Source organism: Puma concolor, chromosome C2, assembly GCF_028749965.1.
Source record: "Puma concolor isolate L17-30 chromosome C2, mPumCon1.1.hap2, whole genome shotgun sequence".
NCBI classification, from domain to species: domain Eukaryota; kingdom Metazoa; phylum Chordata; class Mammalia; order Carnivora; family Felidae; genus Puma; species Puma concolor.
Genome location: NC_141675.1, coordinates 31,023,540 through 31,047,231, shown reverse-complemented (window position 1 = coordinate 31,047,231; position 23,692 = coordinate 31,023,540). Strand labels below are relative to the sequence as shown.

The following is a 23,692-nucleotide window of genomic DNA, read 5'->3' as shown; positions in this document are numbered from 1 at the left end:
TGTTGTTAGCACAAAAAGAACTGATAATAAAATAGATTATAATAATCTACTGTAATAAAACTTACGTGAATGTGGTTTCTCTCTCTCGACACAGCTTACTGTACTGAGCTCACCCTCCTTGTGATGATGGGAGATGATAAAATGTCTACGTGATGAGACGGAGTGAGGGGAATGACGCAGGCACTGTGACAGAGCGCTAGGCCGCTACTGACCTTCTAACGATACATCAGAAGGAGGATCACCTGCTTCCAGACCACAGCTGACTGTGAGTAACTCAAACCACGGAAGTGAAACTGTGGATAAGGGGAGACTATTATACACTGGGGTTGGGGCCAAATTATTCCAATGCTTTTGGCTGTAAGGGGAGGTAAAGTCAAAGGTGTCATCAGAGGGCTGCTCGGTTTCCACAGAGGCCAGGCTGGTCCCTGCAGACCTAGACTCAGGGTCCACATCTGTGTCTGCCCACCCTGACCCTCCCTTCTTCTTCCATTTGCCTCTCACTCATCTTTGTTAGGCCTCGAAGCTCTGTCTCACCTTCCTTCTAAAGCTTTGTCTTCCCCAATTTCTTTTCTTCACCAAGGCAGCCAGTGTGACGGAGCTGTGAATTCAGGCAAGGAGCCCCTGCTGACCCACCTAGCTCTGTCCTGGTGCCCGTCTCCTTCCATAGCCCTGAGAGCGATTCCTGCCTTCAATGTGAGGAGAGCAGCCATCAGGCAGTTGGTCCTCAGGCTCACCTATCAGTGGCCGAAAACTTTGAGCATTAGAACAAGGGATGTGGTGGAGGTGACTGCCTTTCTGGGGAAGGTTTTAGGAAAGAGGAAAAACACCTGTCTGTACCAGCAAATGAAGGTTAAGCCGGCCTCCACGAAGGGGAAGGGGGGCTTGGTGACCTCTGGGGCTCCCTCTCAGAGTCTGCAGACAGACATATCTCCTGCTCTGCTGCAGAATGAGACTGTGAGTTCCTTCCAAGAACAACAAGATACTGCCAGACAGGTTTTGGTGACCCGTCACAAACTCCCAAGTTCTTTAATCCAGCAAGCTAAAGAAGCATCTCTCCCTCAATCTCTCTCCCTGCTCCGCCCCTACCTCACCTCCGCCCCACGTATACACAGTCAGACCCAATTTCTTTCTGCAACCAATATACTAATTACCATTCTACTCAACAACACTGGTCATCTGTAACATTCTCTTCACCTGTCTGTTAAAGGCCCACACATGCCCACGAAGCTCTCATATAAAAGCCGCACGATAGCGCAATCACAGACGATGAAGCAAGGCAGAACGGTGCCCTTGCTGCTCATCTGGTTCACCTCTCCCCTGCCCTGGGTACCTGCTGTCCTCAGCCCATGGGCCCCTGGCTGTCACACTCTTCCCAGAGTAGCCCGGGGCACCCCAACACCTCATGGACTACCTTCCTCTCTCCAGGGCCCCACCTCCACGGCTCCGGGGCCTTTGTCTATCACTGTCTCTGTCAGGCAGGTGATTTTAAACTTCCATTCCTAAAAGACGCATATTATATAAAAAAATGTTTTAAGTGCCTCGGGGTGTTTTGTTCCTCATTGCTTCATAAAAGTGACATTAATAGCCAGGGAAGAGCACTGCTGAGTGCAATTACAGAGATGTTTCAGGTATGAAAGCTGTTTGGAGCCTGCTAATGTTTCCTAATTACAGGCCTTTTGGTAGCGAGAGAAAAAGATAAAGAGTGGGTGGGAGGCCCAGGGTGGGGAGCTCTGACTTATCTCAGTGGTTTACCTGAGGGGGTGGGGGGAGGGGAGGAGAGGGGGGAGGGAGCAGGGAGGTCAGAGGCCTCCTCCCTGGGAGGCAAGGCCTCTCTCCTTGGAGAAAGCAATATTCATTCCTGGTAACAGCTCAGGGAAAGGACACCACTCATCTCTCATACTGTGAGAGAAAACCTTTCATGTACTCAGTCTGAGTTTGAGGAACCCACCACAACGCGACCTGGAAGTTCCTTCTGGAACCACCCTCTGAAGAGACCAAGGTGGGCAGCATTTCATTGGGAAAGACAGTACCCTATGGTTGTCAGCAGGAGAGCAGCCTGCAGGAGATGAGATGTCAGCACTGGCACTTTCTAGCCATGTGACTGGGAGTAATTTCACAGCTGATTCTGTGCCTTAGTTTCCTCATCTGTAAAATGGGGCTGTTAAGGAATCATGTGTGCATGACTATAATGCACTCTGAGCCTGTGATACACTATGAGATTTAATTTTTCCCTACCTAGCATCTATTCATCCTTCTGGTACCTATATCCCAATTCTTTCTGGGGAATTACTCCCTCTCACCCTTTATCCCCGGGTTCAGGTATGCTCAGCACAACACAGAGATAGACCCAGAATTTGGGAGGACCAGTGGGCACTAGGCTTTTGCTGGCTGCAGAACTAGTTGAGGCAGGCATGGGATTCCAGGCAAGCTGCTCAGGCCCATTCAGAGCTAATTCCAGGGCTTCTTCTGGGGCAACCACCAAGAGGGGCATGTTCTTCCCAGGGGATATGAATGAACAAGGTTGTAGAAGCTGGACTTCTTAGGACCAAGAGGAGGCCCAGTAGGGAACCAGCACCATGAGAGTAGAGAGAAAAAAGTAGATGGGGAGAAAAAGAGAATGGGCAGGGGTGTGGGGGGGGGGGGGGTGGAGAGAGAGAGATCCTTAGACTCTGGAGCAGCCCACACATGAAGCCACATCAGACCCTATACCATTTAGTTATATGAGCCAGGGCACTTCCTTTAAGACTGAGTTGGGCTTGGGGCGCCCCGGTGGCTCAGTGGTTAAGTGTCGGACTTCAGCTCACGTCATGATCTTGCAGTTCATGAGTTCAAGCCCCGCATCGGGCTCTGTGCTGACAGCTTGGCGCCTGAAGCCTGCTTCAGATTCTGTCTCCATCTCTCTCTGCCCCTCCCCCACTCAAGCTCTGTTTCTCTCTCTGTCTCTCTCTCTCTCTCTCTCTCTCAAAAATTAAATAAACATTAAAACAAACAAAAAAAGACTGTGTTGAGCTCTTCTGTCACTGGCCACCAGAGAACCCAGACTGATACAAAAGTGTGGCTTCCGGCAATCAAGCCAAATCAGGCCAAAGGCTCCCAAGTCCCAGGTGGTGGTTACCAGTCTGAGAAAGGATGACCAACCCCAAGCCCCTTTGCTGGCCTGTCCCCCGGCAAGGCCTGAAATTCAAATACCAGAAAGCTCCATTCACAAAATCATTTTGCCCAGAGCTAAATTTCTCTTGGATTTGCCTAATTTAGCTCAGGCTTTTCTGTCTTCATTAACATGATTGAGTCATCAAATAAAGAAAAGAGAAAATCCAGCCCTCCAAAGGGCTAGTACTATGCTAATGTTTCTTGAGTGTTTACAGAGGAAAATGTCCTACTGAAGTGTTTCATGTATGAGGAGGTGCCAACCTTGCCCCACTGAGGAGAGGGGGAAACTGGGGCTGAAAGAGTCTTAATGCCCAGCCCAACATCACACAGCCAGGGAGCTGCAGAGCTGAATGGGAGCCAGTTTATTTGATGCCAAGGCCTGGAGCCTTCAGGGCTCCTCTATAACTTCTCATCCATCAGACAAATTTCAATTGATTTTGCATGGCCTTGAAATAAATGGGGTGTTATAAGAGCGAATTTCTCTCCTGACCATGCTTTCCTTATTCCCATCATAAGGGCAGCTGGCAGGGATGCCTGGAGGACTGACTGACAGCAAGCAGGGAGGCAGCCAGGGACGGCCAAGTGTCCAGGAAGGTCCACATGTGGACACTAAGTAGTGGCGGTGAGGCCCTCATGTGTCTGTTCTCATGGACGTGCATCTGGTGTTGGGAGCTAATGAATCAGTTTACCAGACATACGCATTCAAATGAGTGTTATTCCCTTCACAGGGGCCTCCTCTGGAAGCTCTGCCACTAAGTCCAATAACCCTCCCATCATTTAAGATATTTCCAGAACTCTAGGAACTGCCCACAGGGGCATGAAATGAAATAAACTCATTTAACTCCTCCCCCCCACATACATATATACATATGCACATATATATGCAAATGTATACTCATATGCACAGATGACCACATAGACACATATACAGGTGACCATATATATACACATATACATATATAGACATATATACGGACACATACATAGAGACATGAATATTCACACATATACACATACATACACATATAGACACATATACACACACATATATACAGATGCACATATATATACACACATACAACATATATACACAGATGCCCATATGTATATATATATATACATACACATGTATACTTGCACAGACACACATACATACACATATGAACATATACACACATATATACATTTACACACATGCACAGAGCACAGGCACACACACACCCAGCTTGCTCATCCTCAAGGCCCATAGGCTTGGCTCTGGAGTCCTTTTCTATCTTGCCACCATCAAATTCCCCTTCCCATGATAAGGATTTACCAATACTGAAGTAGTGAACAGACTTTGTAGCAGGCCAGGAAGGTGGTTCCCAAGGGCAGTGCAGATGCAGCTGGAATCTGGAAGCCCAGGGAGCACTCTTTGCAGATAACTGAGGTAGATGTTTACACTTAGGCCACACGGCCCACAGACACAGAAACCTACACACACAGAGCCCATGGGCAGCCCAGGTGCACAGAGCCAGTGAGCCCTGGTAAAACTCATGGAAAGTGAAAGAGCTCTGGGGCTGGATTTCCAATAAGTGAGTGGAATAAGCCTCACTATCAGAGGGACCTAGGCTTGTTTTTCTAACCCATCATAGGCAGCACCTGAAAGCAAGTGGCACCTTCCCCTGGGTGTCCAGGTCTCCTTTGTCAGCTTATTTCAGGACAGGTGTCACCATCTGCATCACTAAGTAAGCTCTTTAAAAAGATATTGACAACCAATTGGGTGTTGAGAGGCCTAAAACAAGTGTTTCATTGGGCTACAATAAACCAAAATTGAACATCTCTTATGTTCAGAACCCTGGGTTGGAGATGCAAGAAGTATCAGGAATGCTCTGGACCTTCCTCACTTATTTGGTCAACAAACATTTATTGGAGCCTGTCTCCTGCCAGGCTGGTGCTGGGCACCAGGAATACAGAGATAAGGCTGTTTCATCCTCTGACTGGCGGGGGAGACCACACACCAATATCTGGTTAGCTCACAGAGCAATGGACAGTGTGTCAGAAGTCTGCACCAAGCCATCTGGGCTTCAAGAAGAGAGCACCTAGTGAGCCCTGGTGGAGAGGAGGATCCAGGAGGGCTCCCCTAGGGGGTGAGCACAGAGCTGACACCTGAGGAGCAGGGAGTGATGCAGGAAGGGAGGGGGGAAGGAAAAGAGTAGGGAGGGCCAGGAAGCATCCAGAAAGGGGGGGGGGGTAGATTGGTGAGAGGGGTAGCCATAAAGACCACCACTTACTGAGTGTCTACCATGAGGCCTCCCTGAACACCCCCACTGCCCAGAGGCCCTTAACTGTGAAGGTCAGGGAACATTTTGTAGCAGGGCTGGAAGCAAGGGTTTGGGAGAGATCTATGAAGCCAGCCCAAGGTCACACGTGTCACCAGTGAGGGTCCCTGGGATGCCCTTTGGTGAGCAGCTAAGCTCCTCCCTGGCATTTGTTACCGGATAAATGTCACGTTCTCCCTCTACTCACCAGGTGGCCTCTATTCAGGTTAAATCTAAAGGCTTTGAATTAAAGCTACAATTAGATCTTAAAGCAACAGTTTTCATTTGGGCACAAATACTTTCTGTGTTTGACATGGAATATTATGATCCACTTTCCAGCAATAGAACTGAAAACAATTTGTGGGCTGTGTGTGGGTGGGCGGTCCAACGCCTTCCCACAACTGGTGGTTCTCAAGCACAGCTGTGAAGACATCCAGGGAGCCCCATAAAAGGAAGAGTCCCATGGCCTCTCTCTGGGGAGCCACCTCACAGGCTGTGCACTGTGGGTAAGGTTCATTGGAATGCCAGTTGGGCCCCCTGGCAGAATTAGGCTTCTTCTGGTCAGGACAAACTCAGTTCCCTGGGGACCCCCAGGCTACCGGAACAATGCCAGTCCACCCTTCTCCATTTTAGGCATGCATGATCTGAGGCCTCTTCCCCCTTTTGGGGGTGGGGGTGGGGAGTGTCTCATCCTCAGTGGGTCCCAGGAAGATGTGATCACCCACCCAGCCCCCTGGCTTCTCAAATACCTGACCTCAATCCCGTTCCCTGGACCTCTTTACCACCCAGAAGTACTCTGCATATCTTAAATCCAAGCCCTGCCTCAAGGCCGTAGCCTGTGGTCCTCCTCCAGTCTCACTGAGACCTCCATCTAGGCCCCTGCACTTTGTCACAGTGGTCAGTCCCTCCTGGTGTCACATTTCTTCCTGCTGAGTAGATGCCTTGATACAAGATGCCAACCTCCTTTCACCAATGTCCTCAGCCCCTTACCCTTCCAGGCCCACTGTTCTTGCACACCCACACCTCAGGACGATCTACCAGGACACGTCCTCCTATGTGATCAGATCACTGAAGGGGGCCTGCAGATCAGGGCACCACAGACACATGGCTTGTGGCCACAGCTAGGCCACATTCCTTCTATACACACCCAGTCTCTCTCCACATCTCCAACACCAGCAGTGCCTTCAGACCTGCTCTGCCCCCCTAAAACTTGCTGCCCAAGACCACCCCATCCTCAGGGCCTGAACCTGGACTCCAACCTCAGTGAGAAGATAGAACATTGAAATAATTTTCCTTTTCACGGCTTCTGTCACAAAATCTGAGTGCCCACATCTCTCTGTAGCCACCTTATCTCTGTACTTCCATTTCTACAGGAGTCTCTTCCCGTGAAGAGCCAATGTGCCCACAGCCCCATTCCCTCTCTCCCCATGTTTGGTCTTCCTGCCTCTTCACAAAGTGCTGTCTCCATTGTCTCACCTCCCACTGACCTTCAACCCTTGCTTTCTGGCTTCTATGCCTGTCCCCGTGAAACCCTCCACACGGGTCACCAACAGGGTCCTTGTAACTAAGCCCATCCAGCCCCCCACACCATTTGCCACTTCTGTCTCCTCTTACTCCTTGACACATTCTTGGTTCCTGTGAGAGACCGCTTAGTTTTCTCCTGCCTCCTGAGCCATACCTTCTCAGTCTCCTTTCTAGGCTCCTCTTTCTATATTTGACATTTCAATTCAGATTACCCATCTGAAGCTGTCACCTCTTCTCCCTCCAGATGCTCCCTGGGAGACTGCAGCCACACCCCAGGCTCCCTTCCCAGAGAGGCTGCCTGCCTTCTGATTCCACTGCCCATGAGTCAAATGCTGGCAGAGCCCGTCCCCATGGGTGCCTTGCAAACTCAACAGGTCCAATGCTGAACTCTGCCTCTTCCCACCCAAGCTCGCTGCTCCTCCTGTGTCCCCCATCCCAAGAATGGCACCATATCATCCACCCACTTGCCCAGGTCAGAAAGTTTCAGCAAGTAGCTGAGTCAGGCAGTGAATTAGGTGCCAGTTTCCAATGGTGAGCAAACAGGGAGAATCCCAGCTACCTTTGAGGTGACAGTATGGCCAAAGAGGAGCTAGAATTAGGGGGGATAAAAATTAATCCAACACTGACACATAAAGATGCAAAATCTGCAACTATGAAAAGTGTTATTGAGGAAAGCTCCCTGGCCCTGATTGGACCTGTGATGGGGACCCAGTACAGTCAGGGGGACAGCAAAGGTGCTCGTGTGGATGGGCCTGGAAATGACAAAGAAGAATCACTCCAGTGTTTGGTCTTTACAATGTGCTAAAATGGAGACCTCATGTTTGGTGAGGGAGGTGGAGAGGGTTGAATTCTGCTTGGGCCAGGCTTAGACTGGCATGCCCATGAGCATCCAATGGAGGATGGGCTAGGGACACACACTTGGGAGCCACTGGGGTATTCACAGAATCAGGGGCAACTATCCAGGATGAGAACAGAGGGGGAGGAGGAGAGGTTTGGGATGGAAGCGTGGTCCTTGCCCTTCCCTCTCAACCCAGGCTAGGGTCAGCCTGACCCTCCCACCACTCACTATAAACCAGGCAGGCTCTGAGGCTGCTCAGGGCACCTAAAGCAGAGTTACCTGGCTGTAAGGGTGTGGAGGAAGGCAGCTGAACCTTGGCTGCTAACCAGTGGGAAGGCAAGCACAGAGCAGCCCGGCAGCTGCTGTCTCTAAAGGGCATCACTTGGGGCGCCTGGGTGGCGCAGTCGGTTAAGCGTCCGACGTCAGCCAGGTCACGATCTCGCGGTCCGTGAGTTCGAGCCCCGTGTCGGGCTCTGGGCTGATGGCTCAGAGCCTGGAGCCTGTTTCCCATTCTGTGTCTCCCTCTCTCTCTGCCCCTCCCCCGTTCATGCTCTGTCTCTCTCTGTCCCAAAAAAAATAAAATAAACATTAAAGGGCATCACTTGACTTTGAGTATTTTCCTAAAGGACAATCTTCCTTGGGAAAGGAGAGCAGAAGTTTAAAGAACACAGGTGTACAAAAATCACAGGGAAAATTCACCATAAATCATGTTGATACTTTGTGAAAGCACAGGCCTTCAAACAATAACGTAATTTGTAAAAGAGTGGCAGGTTCTTAATATCCAGCAACATGAAGAGGTGCTGCCTCACAGGCTTTGTATAAAGTCCCTTGTAGAAGTAGGGGAGTTTCCCTAGTTACCCACAGTGCACCCAGCAGGACTGGGACTTGGTCCGCGTGGGCAGGACTGGCCCCTGCTCTGGGCCCTGCTTTGGAAAACGCCAACCCATGGTAATCCTTGCCTTCCTGCTCCAAGGCAGGATGCTTGCTCCCGGGGGGTGTGTTTCTCCAAATGCTGGGAATAGAGTGGGGACAGTGAGAGCCGGGGAGGATGCACAGCCTGCTGGGACCTGAGTGGCTATTTCATACTGACCCTACAGTAAAAGTGGGTGAAAGGCCTGGTCATGATACATACCACAGGGTGTAGAGTGGCCCTGGGGTAGAGGCCACCAAAGGCAGGGAAGGAGACAGGAGGCGTGGGCAGCCCCACCCCAGCTGACTTGGCTCCCTGCTGGGATGAAGAGCCCACTCCTTCCCCGGCCCCTCTCCTTTGGTGATCAGTCACTCATGCCAGGCTCCTGAACGTCATCTCCCCTCCTCCATCTTCCGTTCCATCCTCCTGCAGTCCATCCATTGCCAGGGCTGCCAATGCTTCTTCCTTTGCTTTGCTCCAACTGCCCTCTAAGTATCCCATTTTCATCCCACTCTTCCCACCCACCGAAGACAGCTAGAAGAGCCTAATACATGCTTTCTCTCAACTGTTCCCTACCATCCTGTCAGCAAGTCAGGCCATGTTATTCTCCTGCCCAGGATCTGTCCACTACCTACAGGATAAAATCCATTATGCTTCCTCAGCATGGCAGGCATAGTCCTCTGCCATCAGACCCAGTTCCAACCCACACCCCAGCCCCATCTCAGCCCTGTCCACACCCTGCCATGTTCCATAAACACAGACTCTCCTGTCTCATGTCTTTTCATGGCCCCGTGCCTCCAGTCAATTATTTCCCTTACTTGGAATATCTCTGCAGACTCTCTAACCTGTCAAACTCCTACTCACTCTGCAAACCCCAACTAGCATGCATCTTCTCTGCAAAGGCTCCTGTGTCCCTGCCAAGTTCCTCATCCCAAGTTCTGGGCCACACCTGCCTGTTGATTACTCCACTGCCACAAAGAAGAGATGTACTTCTGCCTGTTTATGAACTTGGCAGTCCCCACACCCATGGAGGCCACGAGGTCCTCAGAGCTCTTCCATTCTTGTGGCTACAGGGTCTGGCCAAGGACATGAACACTGAACAAATGAATCAAGAACATCTCTCAAAGGCAAGCTCCAGGTGAAAGAGAGCTTCAGCCCTTCTGACTTCCAGTTCCTCGTGCCCTTGCCTCTTGGCAGCCCTGTGGGCATCACAGATCTCTGATCTACCCCAGCGCCATTGGCCTGAGTGCTCAGCTCTTGGCAGCCACTGCCCCTGTTCCCACACAGGCACAGCCCTAGTCACCTGGGAGCCAGCTTCCTGAAGGACTGTGTCAGGAGATGGTCTGCATCATCTTACCAGAGAGCAGCTCAGGCCAAAGATCTTCAGTGCTGCCTCTTTGTGGATGGGCAGAGGACACAGCCACTCACACCTACATTCCCCCCACAAAGGTCCTGCTGTAGGCAGGCTCTGTTCCCCCAGCCATCCCATAGGCCCTAGACTGCACAGCAGGATTGAAGGATGGATGGTTGACACTCACCCCTGACGCAGGATTGGCTGTCCAGCCCAGCTCTGCGGTAGCCGTTCTGGTGTCCATTAAGGTTTCTGTGGGTAAAAAGAAAAAATCTGATGAGTCAGAAGGATTTCTAGGCAGTGGCCCTTATGTTCATAAGGTTACTTATAACTGTAAATGTCTGTATTAGGAGCCTTGGGCCCTCTGTGAAGCCTAAGTCTCAGAGAAGGGAAGTCTGTCAGATGCCACAGCTTACGTATCCTGATGCTACATTCATTGGTCTCTCCCTGAAAGACTGAAAGCCCCCTGTGTGGGATGAAGTCATTTGTCCACCCACCACTTTATCCCTAGACACGGCTTCTTCCCACTGTACTCGTCCACAGGCTCTTCAAGGGCCATGCCAACTCAGTGGCCAATTTACTTCCTTCTTGGCCTTCCTGAGCCATGTCTTTCTGCCATCTTCCTCCCCAATGGGTTGCATCCCAACCTCATCTGTCTGCACCCATTTCTCCCCACCACTCTCCTCCACCTCCCTTTCAGGAATCCAAATTGACACCCTTGGATGATCTCCCATAAATTCCCCTGGCCCCCAACCACCCTCCCAAGACTCAGCCTCCCTGCAGGCCCCTTTGACCCTGGACCCAGATACATGTCACCCCCTTCTCCAAGACTCTACAAGGGGCTCACACAAATGCACCTGTCATGTCCCTGAAGCCTACTTCCTGTTCACCTATCCTTGTGGTCAGTAAGAGAAAGAGACACCGTGGCTCCAGCTGTGAGCTCCTGGGAGCCGCTGCAGCAGCTCCAGGGCACACACCAAGATCATCAGGCACAGAGTGACCACAGACTTACTATTTATGAGAACTGTTTTCTGGCAGATAGCAGTAAAGTGTCCTGAAAACAAGGCGCCTTTTTCTTTTTTTCTCGTTAGTCCATTATTGACTACTGTTAGCCCCTACTTCTCAATGGAAACTACTTCCCAAAAGCCTGATCATGAGCTCCTGATCAGCAAAGCCAAAATCCTCTTTGGGTGTTTTTTCAACAGTTTTATTGAGGTAGAAATGACGTACAATAAACTGCATGTAGCTAAGGCATACAATTTGGTAAGTTTCGACATATATTTACACGGGGAACCATCACCACAATCAAGATAATAAACATATCTATCATTCCAGAAGTTCCCTTGTCCCTTTGTAAACCTTCCTTCCCTCCATCCCTGCCCCACCCTATCACTGTCCCTAGGCAATGACTGATTTTCCTTTTTATAGATTAACTGGCATTCTCTAGAATTTTATGTAAATGGAATCATATAGCATATACTATTTTTTAATCTGGCTTCTTTCACTTAGCATAACTATTTTAGACTGATCATGTTGTGGGGACACCTGGGTGGCTCAGTCGGTTGAGCATCTGGCTCTTGATTTTGGGTCAGGTCATGATCTCATGGGCCGTGAGTTTGAGAACCGCAACAGCCTCTGCACTGACAGTGTGGAGCCTGCATGGGATTCTCTGTCTCCCTCTCTCTTTCTGCCCCTCCCCTGCTCTGTCTCTCTCAAAAATAAATAAGTAAAACTTTTTAAAAAAAGACTGATTATGTTGTGTACATCAGCAGCCCATCCCTTTTTATTGCCGAGTAATATTCTACTGTATGGTCACACTGAGTCTGCCTATTCATTCACCTGTTGTTTCCAGGTTGGGGCTATACATGAGAGTGTATGAGCATTCCAGTTCCTCCACATCCTCATCAACTTGCCATTGTGGGTCATTTCTAATTTGGGCCATTTTCATAAGTATGTAGCAGTAGCTCATTGTGGTTTTAATTTTCATTTCCTTAATGATGAACGACGTTAAACATCCTTTCACGTGCCTAGTTGCCATTGGCATATCTTATTTAGTGAAGTGTGTTCAATATTTTATGATTTTTTACTTTCCTATTATTGAATTTGGAGAGTTCTTTATATATTCTGGATGCAAGTCCTCTATCAGATATATGCTTTGTAAATATTTTCTCCTACTCTGCAGTTTGTATGTTCTTTCTTTTAACAGTGTGTTTCAAAAAGCAGAAGTTGTAAATTTTCATGAAATCCAGCTTATCAATGTTTTATTTTATGGTTGGGTGTCATACTGAGAAATCTTTGCCTAACCCAAGGTCACAAAGATTTTTTTCTCCTACCTGGGTATGTGATCTACTTGGAGTTAATTTTTGCATAAGGTGCAAGGTGAATCAAACGTACAACTGTTTTTGTCATGTGGATGTCCAGTAGTTGCAGAGGGGCACCTTTTTAAATTCACACCATGGTGCTGGTCAGGCTGGTGGAAGTGTCTCATCCACCTGGATTTCCCAGGACATGTATCAGAGGAATAGGCCCAGTGCATTAGGTGCTCAACCAACAGAGGAGGGGGAAATAAGCATCAGCTGTTTTGGCTTCCCCCTCCTCGGTTTCCTTTTTTTCCTGAACGCTCCTATGCCCCATGTGAACAGCCATTCTGTGTTCACTGCTTTAGGCAGGAGATGGGAGATATGAATGCAGAATGTACAGTTACAAAATGGTGGGCCCCTCAAGAAACAGAAGGACTCCTGGCATAAGCCAAAGGTTTGGGAAGCAATCCCCCTATGGGCAGGTGGGAGGAATGAAAATCGAAGTGATAAGTGAGGGGTAGTGTTGGTTGAGAAAACGGGTTCCCTATGCTCTTGTCTCCTGGTATCCAATCCCAGAGAAGGGATGGTAGGAGTCTGTGGAGGGGACAGGGCCTTGGACATGCAGCATTCATTCCAGTGTGGGATGCAGCAGTTGAGTGACCCACCAGGCTGACATGGCATGGACAGAGCAGAGGGAGCCTTAGGTCCCATCAGGACTAATGAAGGGGACCCAGAACGACCCAGTGGTGACCTGCATGGACTACAGGCAAGGGTCACATGGGGTGTGGGGTGTCTCGATGGGTGCCAGTGTGGACAGGAGCTAACAGAGGCATTGAGGCAGCTTCCTCCACAACTTGGCACCATACAGCCTACGTGTAACCTAAATTACATTTCTGCCACCCCAGGGGAATGGGGGCTCAAACAGCAAATCAAGGGGATAAAGTAAATAAAGCTGTATTTTCTCGCCCGTCCGAGCTTGGGTTTGTGTTGAGAGTCATACCGTGCATATCTGAAGGAAGGCAAGCACTGGAAGAGACTTCTTAAGTTTGTTTTTTCCTCCAATTCTTCTGACAGCTGGGGAGGCCGGTCCCTTCCAGAAGCAACCCTCCCTCTCCCCCTCATCTCCACTTCACAGCACTAATAATGATCATGACACACCAAATTTACATAACACGCTTCTCAGAAGGCACTCCATGAGGCTCTGGAGAAATTCATCTCTATGATTCCAATGGCTCTGCCAGGTGGCCCTGAACAGGGGCCAGTGAACCCATTTGGCAGAGTTGGAGACCATGACACATAAAGGTGCAGTACTTTCTGCAAGGCCACCCAGCCTCCCACCCTGACGCTATAGCTTCAAACCTCAGGGTGCTCCCTACCAGGCTGATCTGGGCTTCCAGGGGCTCTACTGTGGCTCTGGGGTAAGGGTGGGGGCCTTGCTCATAAACCCAAGAAGCCACAACAGCCCCCAGAATCATGCATCACCCAGCCTTAACTTCAGGATCGAGGTGAAGTAGTGATGGACAGGTAGAGGATGCAGGCAGCAAGGGAAACTGAGTCCAGAATCAAAAATAAGAATTAGCCTCATTCCTAAAGCTTCCAAGGACTAGTGCGTTCTGTTAGTCCCATTAATATAATCTAAGGCTTCATTTTATTCATAGTCGCCTGCTCAAGGGCTATAATTGAAACTATTTCTAAATAATGTTTTCCATCCACCCTACTGGACAGAAGTTGCAGCAAGAGGAATCCATTTCCCTGCATCCTGCCCGCTGTGGAGACAGAAGACCACAAAACCATAAACCATCCACTCGATATGATTAAGGGCAGTTTCTTTTCTGGCACAGAGCGCTCCTGATTATGGCATTACATTCTGGTGGGGGCTGAATAAAAGTGATTTGAGGAGGTTTACATCTCCCTGGAGAGGAAAAGAGCACTCATTTGCATTTATAAAGCATATTGAGAGCTCTGGCAGAAAGTTATGGTGGAAGCACAATTAAATATTTACCATCACTTCTGCTCTCAAACAGTGGCGTGGGGACCAACCAGCTGGAGGTGCATGTGTTGCTGTCAGATCTGATGCCTACAGGGGATGCAACTCTGGAACTCACACCCACCGCCTGGCCTCTGCCCTCTGGGAGCGTGTCCTCACTGCCCACGGCAGGGAGGAATGCTGGAGAGGGGAAGAGGCGGTGATGCTGTAGGCGGACTGAGTCGGGATCCCACCTCCACGACTCGCTCTCTGTCCCATTCTCTCCCTCCTTTCTCTTTCTTTCCCTCCCTCTCCCCCACATCCCTCGCTCCGTCATCACTCCCTCCTTCCTTCTTCATCTGCAGAATGGGGCTAGAGTTTTCCAATACACAGGACTGGGGGGTGGGGAGTGGGGAGGTAGGGGGAGATAAAGCACTGCAAATCATATGCTATTGTTATTATTGTCACTTAATCACTCCAAGCTGCAGTTTCCTTCGCTAGGCAAAAACCCTAAAGGTGCTATCTGTAAGACACCTATAAGAGATCTGTAAGACTTAACAATATTAAATATCTAATAATATCTTGTCTACCTTCTTCCTTGCATTATTGTAAAGACCAAGGAGGAACACGTTGAGGATACAGCAGCAAATCAGAGAGGTGGGTGCCCTGGAAAGACTCGTGATCTAGTCCAGGGACAGACAAGAAGCAAAAAATTACACTTGGCATCCTATTCTGGCCGAGGCCATGAGAAGGAGACAGAAATTCAAGGGAATGGATGGGGTTCTTCTGCACATGGGGAATGAGTGGGCCCATCCCAACAGGGAGAATGAGAGACTCACACTGCGTGGAGGCAAAAGGAAATGCTGTGGTCTCCTGGACAGTGGTGAGCGGTGGTGGGGAGGGGAGGATGGAGAGCTCCACCTGGCCCTTGGGACAGAGATGATGGAGTGACTCCCCAGGGGCAACAAGGGCAGCGGCAGAAACAGGTGGATGGGAACCAAGTGGGAGCCACCCCAAACATACAAGAGGGTGAGGAAGACTGAGCAAGAGGAGAGGGGAGGCCATGAGGGGAGACAGAAGGGGGCCTCTGGCAAGAGCTGGCTGGACTGGCAAGAACCCGAGAACCCAGGCACATGAGAAGCCTGGCAGAGAGACCCCAGTTTCCCAAGGAACAATCTCCTTGAAGTGGCTTCAATACAGAAACCCTCAGGGTGCCCCCTCCAACTGTGGGGGCCAGTGCCCAGAGGTCCGGGTGAAGGGCCAGGTCAGAACCCCCTGCCAGGAGGAAGAGGCGGCTGCTGCCTGGCTCTGCAGGCGGCTCCCGTCTCTGTCTGGATTGGCACCTCGGGATGTATTGACATTTGGGATGAATTAGATACCCATCATGATGAAAGAGAGATAAATAAACCCTCTCCTTACAGCTCTGCCATTCTTTTTGGAGAGACATTAATCAGACATTCAGCTGAAAATATTTACAACGTCCTTCCGTGGTGGTAACAATATACGACAACATATACAGATGGAATCGGGGTTTCCAGGCCGTCTCGGAGCAGTGCCTTGTGTGCATCCGATAAGGCGAGTCTGTGGACCTTCCAAGCAGAGGAGGGCCAGCACAACCATGCAGTCATTGCCCTGGGCTGCCCTCCAGGGCCCACAGAACTGCTGAAGCTAGAAGCCACACCAGGTGTAGTTGCAAGAAGCAAGCTGTTATTATATCAATGCACTGAGTCGAGGGGCAGCTCACTGCAGCCCCAACTCCCTCCCTGAGCCTTCACGAGGGCTCAGGATGGTTGGAAGAGGTCTGAAACAGGGTGGTATGAAGCGACTCCAGTTTCCTTTCAGCAAAGGCTGTCTGAGCCACTCCCGCAGGCAGAATGAGCTTTGTTCAGGCGTTAGAGACAGAACAGGGGACAGACAGACATCCCACCCTCAGGGAGCTTGCAGGCAAGTAGGAAAACAGAAATTAATCAAATAACCATGCAGGTAAATCTGCATTTACAGCTTCTGAATGGCAGGAAAGGGGAATCCCAAGGAGAGTTGTGAGCAGTGAATAAAATGACAGGGGTACGGGAGCCTGGCACACATCTGGCACTTCCTCCTTCCTTCCCCATCCCCTAGCTGATGAAAGCACAGGGATCACCACCCCACATACTTACACCTACACACACACACACACACACACACACACACACACACACACCTGCCCTAAGACTGAGTTCATACTGGCAGGAATAGTCTGTGTATCACACAGTCACCCCCACTCCCACATCTTGAGTGTGGAGGGACCAGAATGTGCCAGGCACCTCTGACCACGGCGAGGCCCTCTGCCTTTCCGGGGAGGCCCGTGCTACCCTCCAGACCTGGACTCAGCAAGTAGTCTGAGCACCCCCTGGAGCTCACACCCCCCCAGCCACCACCTCAGGCTCCTGTGGTGCTCCCACCCTGGCCCTGCTCCGTCCATCACAGCAGCCTGCCAAGGACTCAGCCTGGCCTCCCTGCAGAGTCCTTTGTAGCTCTTTTCCCTGACCTTCCTCAGGGCTGTGTCCTGCCTCCACGTGCTGTGCTCACCGGGCAAGCCAGCCTGTTGTCACAGAATTTCTGAACGATGCCCCCGTGGCTCCCCTCTCAATCCTCAGTCTTTGAGACAGGGTCCCGGAACCAACAGAGTCTAACCCCCAGCTTCACACCACAACCATACCTCCTGCTGCCAATTCAGGCCAGCCTCCCTGTAATCTCATCCCTACGCCTCTGGCCTCAGACTCGGCCTCAAGCTGCTTCCTTGGACCAGGGGAGAGAGAGGCTTTGCCGGCTCTGGGTTTGGGGTAAAGTGGTTGAGTATGAACTGTTGAGGACACCAACCAGCCTCAAGGGCCCACATTCTGGCACAACCGGCCCGGGCTCTGCACAGATACAAAAGGTTAGTTAAAGCAAGAAAGCATTCTAAGGAAGACTTTCACATCCCATCCCATGTGTCCAGCCCATGTAAATCTCTCCATGTCTCCTCTTGTGCACACGGTTCCTGCCCAAACTTTCCTGCCACCCTTCCCTGGAGCCCAGGAGAGAAGCCTCAGAGGCATTTAGCTTCAATTCCCTGTTCCCCCCGAGTCTCATCAGATCATTCGCCACACCACGGGGACTCTTTCTCTTCAGCACCTTCTGCAGCACTGATCTGTACACCTCTTTCATTCTCGGCAACCTCTCTGATCCGGGGTTTCGCCCCTGAACACTGGGACCACAGCAACCGCCTCCTCAACGACGTCTCAGCAGAAGCTCCCATCCCAGCCATCTGGTGCCAATGTAGTAAATGGTTTGGAAGCAATATGGCCACACTAAGCAAAACGCTCAGTCAACTCTGGAGTCCTGGGTTACCAACTGACAAGCAAAGCAAATCTCTTCTGAGTGTCAAAGCCTGATCTTCACAGGTAGAGGCATTCCCGCCTGCATCCATGAGCCAGCCAGCCCAGGCCGAGAGAGACTCTGCACATCATTAATGATACCCATTGGACTAACACTTCTTTACTCTCTTTGCCAAGTGTAAAATGCTAGGTAAGAGAAGCTATGATTAGAGAAGTCTTCACTGTTGGATGTATCGTAGTGGCCAGTGGGGACGAGAGACAAGACCGAGTAAACAGATGAGCTGGTCCTACCCATCTGCTGACTGACGGACTGAATGAGTCAGAACAGGCATTTAAATGATAAATACAAACTGTGAAATTTGCTCTTTTAAGGAATGCACAGATCAGTGCAGTACCCCCACCCCACCCCCAACCGGCAACACACACCTTTCTCTTTCTGTTCCAAGGTGCAGTCAATTACCGTAAACAGAAGGAAGGTGGGGCACAGCACAGCAGTGTGCCTCAAGGAGTTGGGACAGGTCTCCATCTGTGCTTGGTCCACACAGGGCACAGCCCGAGAACAAGCATGAGAGGCCCAGAGCCCCGCTTCTGATTTCCCTCCCTCCAAGGGCACTGCCGAGGCTCACAGGGCAACAGACCAGAGCATGGGGACGGGACATGAGCTGTTCAGTTGTGGAGCCGGATCGGGCTGGAGATAAGCCTCACATGGGCTGCCTTCTCTGCCCAGCCTGGCCTCAGACTTGGTATATGGCTCAAGAGAAATTTCCTCTCCTCTCTGGCCTCAGAGGGTCGCTTCTGGCTCCTAATTCTTAGAGTGGTCTCTAAGAAACATGGCCAAACACCAAAGGGAAACTCTACCTCCTGAATCCCCAGGTTTGGCTTGGTCCTCTGGTGACTTAGCCGTGCATACACTTGTACCTCACAAATGCTTTTTGCTAATAAAACACGGAAATTGCTTTAGGAGACATATTCGTTTCCTAGGGCTGCAACAAAGTACCAAAACCTGGGTGGCCTGAAACAGACTTGTATTATCTCAGTTCTGGAAGCTCAAAGTCCAAAATCAGGGAGTCATGAGGGCCATGCCCCCTCTGTAACCTGTAGGGGAGAATCCTTCCTAGCTTCTGGTGGTATCCTGGCAAACTTTGGTGCTCCCTGGCTTGCAGCTGCATCATATGTCTGTTTTTGCGGCGCATACTGTTCCCCGTGTGTCTCTGTCTTCATGTGACTCTCTCACAAGGACACCAGTCATGTTAGATTAGGGGCCCATCCCACTTCGACATGACTTCATCTTAACCAACTATATCCACAATAACCCTATTTCCAAATAACATCACAATGTGAGAGTGCTGGGCATTAGGACTTCCACACACCTTTCTTTTGGCAGAGGGGAGGGGCACAGTGTAATCTGTAACAGAAGGGTAAGATGCCAGGAAATAAAGCTGTAAGCTTTCCTCTAACAAATACTCGGGTCCCGCATGGGAAGCTTGGCAAATACAGACACAGACAAGGCCAGTGTCTCCTTCAGACATCCTTTCTAACAGGTAAGAGACAGTCTTCATTTGCTCTCCTCCAGATCCACTGGCCACCCTTCTCCTTCTCGTTCCATCCCAGAAGGCAGACCTTTAGAGACCTGTATAGGGGCATCAGCCGGGCTCCTCAGCACAGGAGCCAGGAGGGTGTGGGGAGTGCAGGGCTAAGGCACATCCCTGGCTCCTCCCTGCAGAGCGTGCAGAGGCTGGCGGCCCTTTCCTACAGCCTGGGTCTGCTAACAGGGCCCCCACCTTGCCTTCAGGCCACGGGTGGGAAAGGTGCCCCATCGCTACTGGTCTCTAAGTGCTCTGCCATCCTTGGTGCTGTGCTTCCCCCATGCAAACCCTGGTAAACAGCCGCTTCATTCATCTCCCCTCCGCCACCTCTCTGGGCCCCCATGTGTTCTAGCCAGGCCCCTGACGATCCTCAGGGCTCACATTAGTAACCCAGGATAGGCAGCACCGCGTCTCCTGTACCTCTCCCGCCAGGTCCTGCAGCCAGGCACACGGGAGGCAGCCACCTGCAGAGTGGCAGAGTCCTGGTCACATGGGACTGGAATCAGACACACTTGGGTGTGAGTCCCAGCTCCAGCGCTATCCAGTTGTCTGACCGTGAGCAAGGTGCTCAGGCCCCTGCGGCTCATGCTCAGCCATCCACTAAATGAAGATAAGAGCATCCACACCGCATACAAGGTATTTGTGTGGAGCCAATGAGATAGTATTCATACCCGGCACTTCTCCCGGCCACTTGACAAGCTGCTGTTGACCCTCAAACAGCAGTTGTTGTTATGTCCCAAGTTTGGTCCTGGTGTGGAGCAGAGTCTCTCACGGCCCAAGGTCCTCAGCTACACCCATTGGGACTGGGCCGGATGCCTGTCTCCCACCCAAAGGCCCTTCTGAAGGATGGGCTTTGGCTCCACCCGGCCCTGGTGGCCTCAGCTGATGGAGGTGCCACACTAGCTTCTCCTCAGCCACCCCTTGCCCAGTCACAGACAGGCCACTCAGTGCAGCCTCATTCTTCCCACACACACTGTGAATGAGGGATCTGGGGTGGGGCAGGAGCCCGGGCAAGAGCTCACTAAATGACTGTCTGGCCGGCTCCTCCTGAGGACCAGCTGGACCCTGTGTGGCCCCGTCAGGTCTGAAGCAATGGGGAAGGCCAACAAGAAGAAGCCCAAATAGCCAAGTGGTTCCCCACCCACCCCACCTCAGACACACACTGAGGCTCAGGAAGCAGCACTGGGCTTTCCTGGGTCCAGTGTTCCCTTCAGTGCCCTGGAACTGAGGCAGAGCATGTGAGGCTGGTACTTAAGGCACTCATCACTGGCTCTGCTCTGCATGAAAGGGCCACACCCCAATCCCAGTGCTCCCCATATTGCCTTCCTCTGCACCCTGCTCCCCTCCCCGTGACAGTGCCAGGCAGTGGGCTCCTCTCCCATCTACTATCTCATGAGCCACCAGAGAGGGTTCTCTCTGGGAAGGCCACCAAGAACTTAGGACAAGAGTCTCTCTCTCCTTGCATCCACAGCCCTTGGGAAGGGGGTCAGCAAGCAGCTCCACGACCCTTGGAGGTTTCCCAAAGGGGCGAAGTCCGGGTAGTTCTTCAGAACAAAGGCAGGGTGACAACAGTGTCTGTCCCATTACCCTCCCAGACAACACGCCGCTAGTCTTCCTGAGGTTTCAGGTCTGCTGGGCTCACTCTTTACAGTGTCAACAGTATTCTTGTCTAACTGGAGAGGAAGCTCAGTGCTGGGCCCTGCCTGCAGGAGACTGCTGTCATGAAGGTCTGGCCACCAGGACCCTCCATGCACCCCTACACCACCCCCATGCCCCTGCCCAGCCTGCACTCATTCTGTGCTCCCAGGCCCCCCTCACCTTGGCCTCCCCACCCTGAGCATAGCTTCTTGTCTCCACATGGCTCACAGATGGATGGGGGCCCCGGGCATGTTCTCCAACATAGGAGGAGCCCTGCACATGTGAGACTAACACAGGAACAAGGAAACACAGAGACCGGAAGCGTTCCATTTGGGGTACAAAAATCCCAAACAGTCTTTCTTTTGCCAAATTCCTTCTTCTGCCTTCTTTTCCTTCTGTCTCAGTTCCCTTCCCCATTCTGATATCAGTATCCCCTCGTCCTTTAAGATGGCCAGACACCCCTTCAGATCCATGTGTGCCCTTCTTGTGCCTGAAAATATGCCACAGCCAGAGAACCAAGAAGAGAACTGGGGGTCACCACCCCTGGTCAGGAATCTCCAGGCGTCTCTAGCATCAAACATTATGGGCCCAAGCCAAACCAGCCAGATCAGGCGAGTGGGAAAAGGCAAAGCAGACTTCTGAGGTTGCCTCCGGCCCAGGCATGACTGCTGACTGCCCTGCCTACTGCCGGGCCATCAGGTGTCCTGGGACCTTTAACCAGACCTACAGCCAATCTGGCTCTCAGGCCCTCACCTCTGCCTAACCCAGATTCCTCCCTGACAACACAGGGCACACCTTTCTCCCCAATCCAGCAGCAGCAAAGACAGAGAGAGAGAGACGCAAGGCACCAGGAGAGAAAAGGAAACCACAAAGGGATGCAGTGGTCTGAGGACATCATTTAAATCAACACCCCCCCACTGATGGTGCAGGCCTGGCCAGGAGCCCAGTGCTGCTCAGTGCTTCACCTCTTTGCGTTTTTGTGAGGGATGTCAAAGAACTACTAAAATCAAGGAGCCTGGCACTTTCCATTCTTCCATCACCATGGGTTCTGATGGAGATGAAATCTGTGCCCCAGCCACTCAGACATACCCATGAGTTGGCATCAGTGGCACACACAAGAAAGAGCTGTGCAGAATAAGCCTGCTGCCTCCTGTCTATCGTGGGCACAGGAAAGAGGGTCTCTCCCTTCTTGGGGGTACAGGCCCCCAGAGGCATCAATCACCCTGGAGAAGAGCAGGGAGGAGAGCCCACATGCCCATGCAAAATGACTCTGTGCAGTCTTAACGAAGGCCAGCGATGGATGGTGGCCCGAGCTCGTTAATCAGAAGGAACACGCTGCCGTCTGCTTCCCCTTCCAGGCCCTCCTGTGCCCTCATCCTGGATTGATCTGTGGCACAGTATGTCTCTGAAGTTGCTGGCACTGGGAACTAACTCTGAAGTACACTGAGAGCAGTCAGAGAAAACCAGGTGCCCCCAGGGGGGAGGACTTAGGGGACGTGCCAGGGGAGGGGCCACCAGTCAGAAAAGGAGGGTGTGGGGCTGGCCAGGCAGGCTCTCATGTTCTCCTGGACACACCCTGGACCAGACTGGGGGTGCTGAGTCTCCAGGAGCCACCAGAACACCCTTAGGGCTGTTCCAAAGCACACCTGCCACCAGGTGCTAACACTTTTTGCCGATATCCTCTTCCAAGTATCCTATGCGGAGCTGCTGTGCCTCATGCCACCGCTCTCTCTGCACGTGGCCTCATGCCTCCTCACTGCCCACCCCACTCCTACACAGAGGCCTCCCCCTCCCTCTCCAGAGAGCCAGCCTGGCCTAATGCAGCCCCCAGACCCACCACCCAGGTCCCCCTGATCGAATCTATCCTCATCACACCCTAACTGTCCACCCCCCAAACTCCTCCAGCCATGGCCCCTCGCCCCCTTCAGGAAGCCTGCCTAACCACCCAGCCTTTACGTTCCTCCTGCCCCTGAAGATATAGCCCACCCCCACTAGCACTTCAGCTTTGTAGGGTCTGTGTTCCATGTCATCTCTGCAGTTTCCTGGCCAGTGTCCTGCAAGCTCCATGACAGCAGGACCAAGTGACATCACTTTCCTCCACAGGTACCTTGCAGATCACCCAGCAGTGGCAACGCACAGCCATTGGAGAGCTGACCCACGGGCCCAGCTGTGTGAACTGGGCCTGGGTTCAAAGGCTGTAGGTGGCAAGGCACAGAGGCCTGATCATTCTTCCTTCAGAAGGCTTCCCTTAAGACTCCAGCCACCAAGTCTGCCCCACCCTCACCTTGGTACAGAGCCACCACTCAGTGCAGGGCTCAATCGCTGTCTGCTTTCATCATTTTACCCTGTCCAGAAGGACTGATTCTGAACTACTTCCAAGGTGCTGTCCGTCTAGGTCTAACACTGTCCTGTTGCATCACATGACCACTGTTAACACATAGAGGGTCAAAGGGAGGCAAGCAGTGATGGAAGCAATGGACCACCAAGAGCTGACCCCAGGAGGGGCGTGCCAGGGAATGGCTCAATCTTAGCTGTGAGATCACAGTTCTGGCCTCTCTGAGCTGTGTGGTTGGAGGGGGAGGGGGAGTGTCAATGGGGTGATGCCCAAGGCCTCTCCAGCACCACCCCCTTGAACTCCACGAATGTCTCCTGCCCCCAGGAATGGATCTCTTGCCACTCTATTTCTCCTTATCAGGGAGAACCTGTCCAGCCCTGCTTGTCACTAATGCCCCTAAGGCCTCTCTCTCACCGCCAAGGTGTCTGGAGAGGGCCC

At 51.6% G+C, this 23,692-nt stretch overlaps 1 protein-coding gene across 2 annotated transcripts in view; it reads right to left on the bottom strand.

Moving 5' to 3' along the window:
- Positions 1 to 23,692, bottom strand: part of EPHB1 (EPH receptor B1) — a 432,698-nt gene that overhangs the window by 287,215 nt on the left and 121,791 nt on the right. The window contains exons 1-2 of one of the 2 annotated variants that reach the window (XM_086674338.1): positions 22,918 to 23,317; positions 10,261 to 10,325 (exon numbers count right to left, since the gene is read on the bottom strand). In XM_086674338.1, coding sequence (XP_086530464.1) covers positions 10,261 to 10,317 — 57 coding nt within the window. In that variant the 5' untranslated portion in view covers positions 10,318 to 10,325; positions 22,918 to 23,317. Of the gene's footprint in view, positions 1 to 10,260; positions 10,326 to 22,917; positions 23,318 to 23,692 lie in introns of those variants that run through there. The other variant, XM_086674337.1, reaches the window with a different exon arrangement.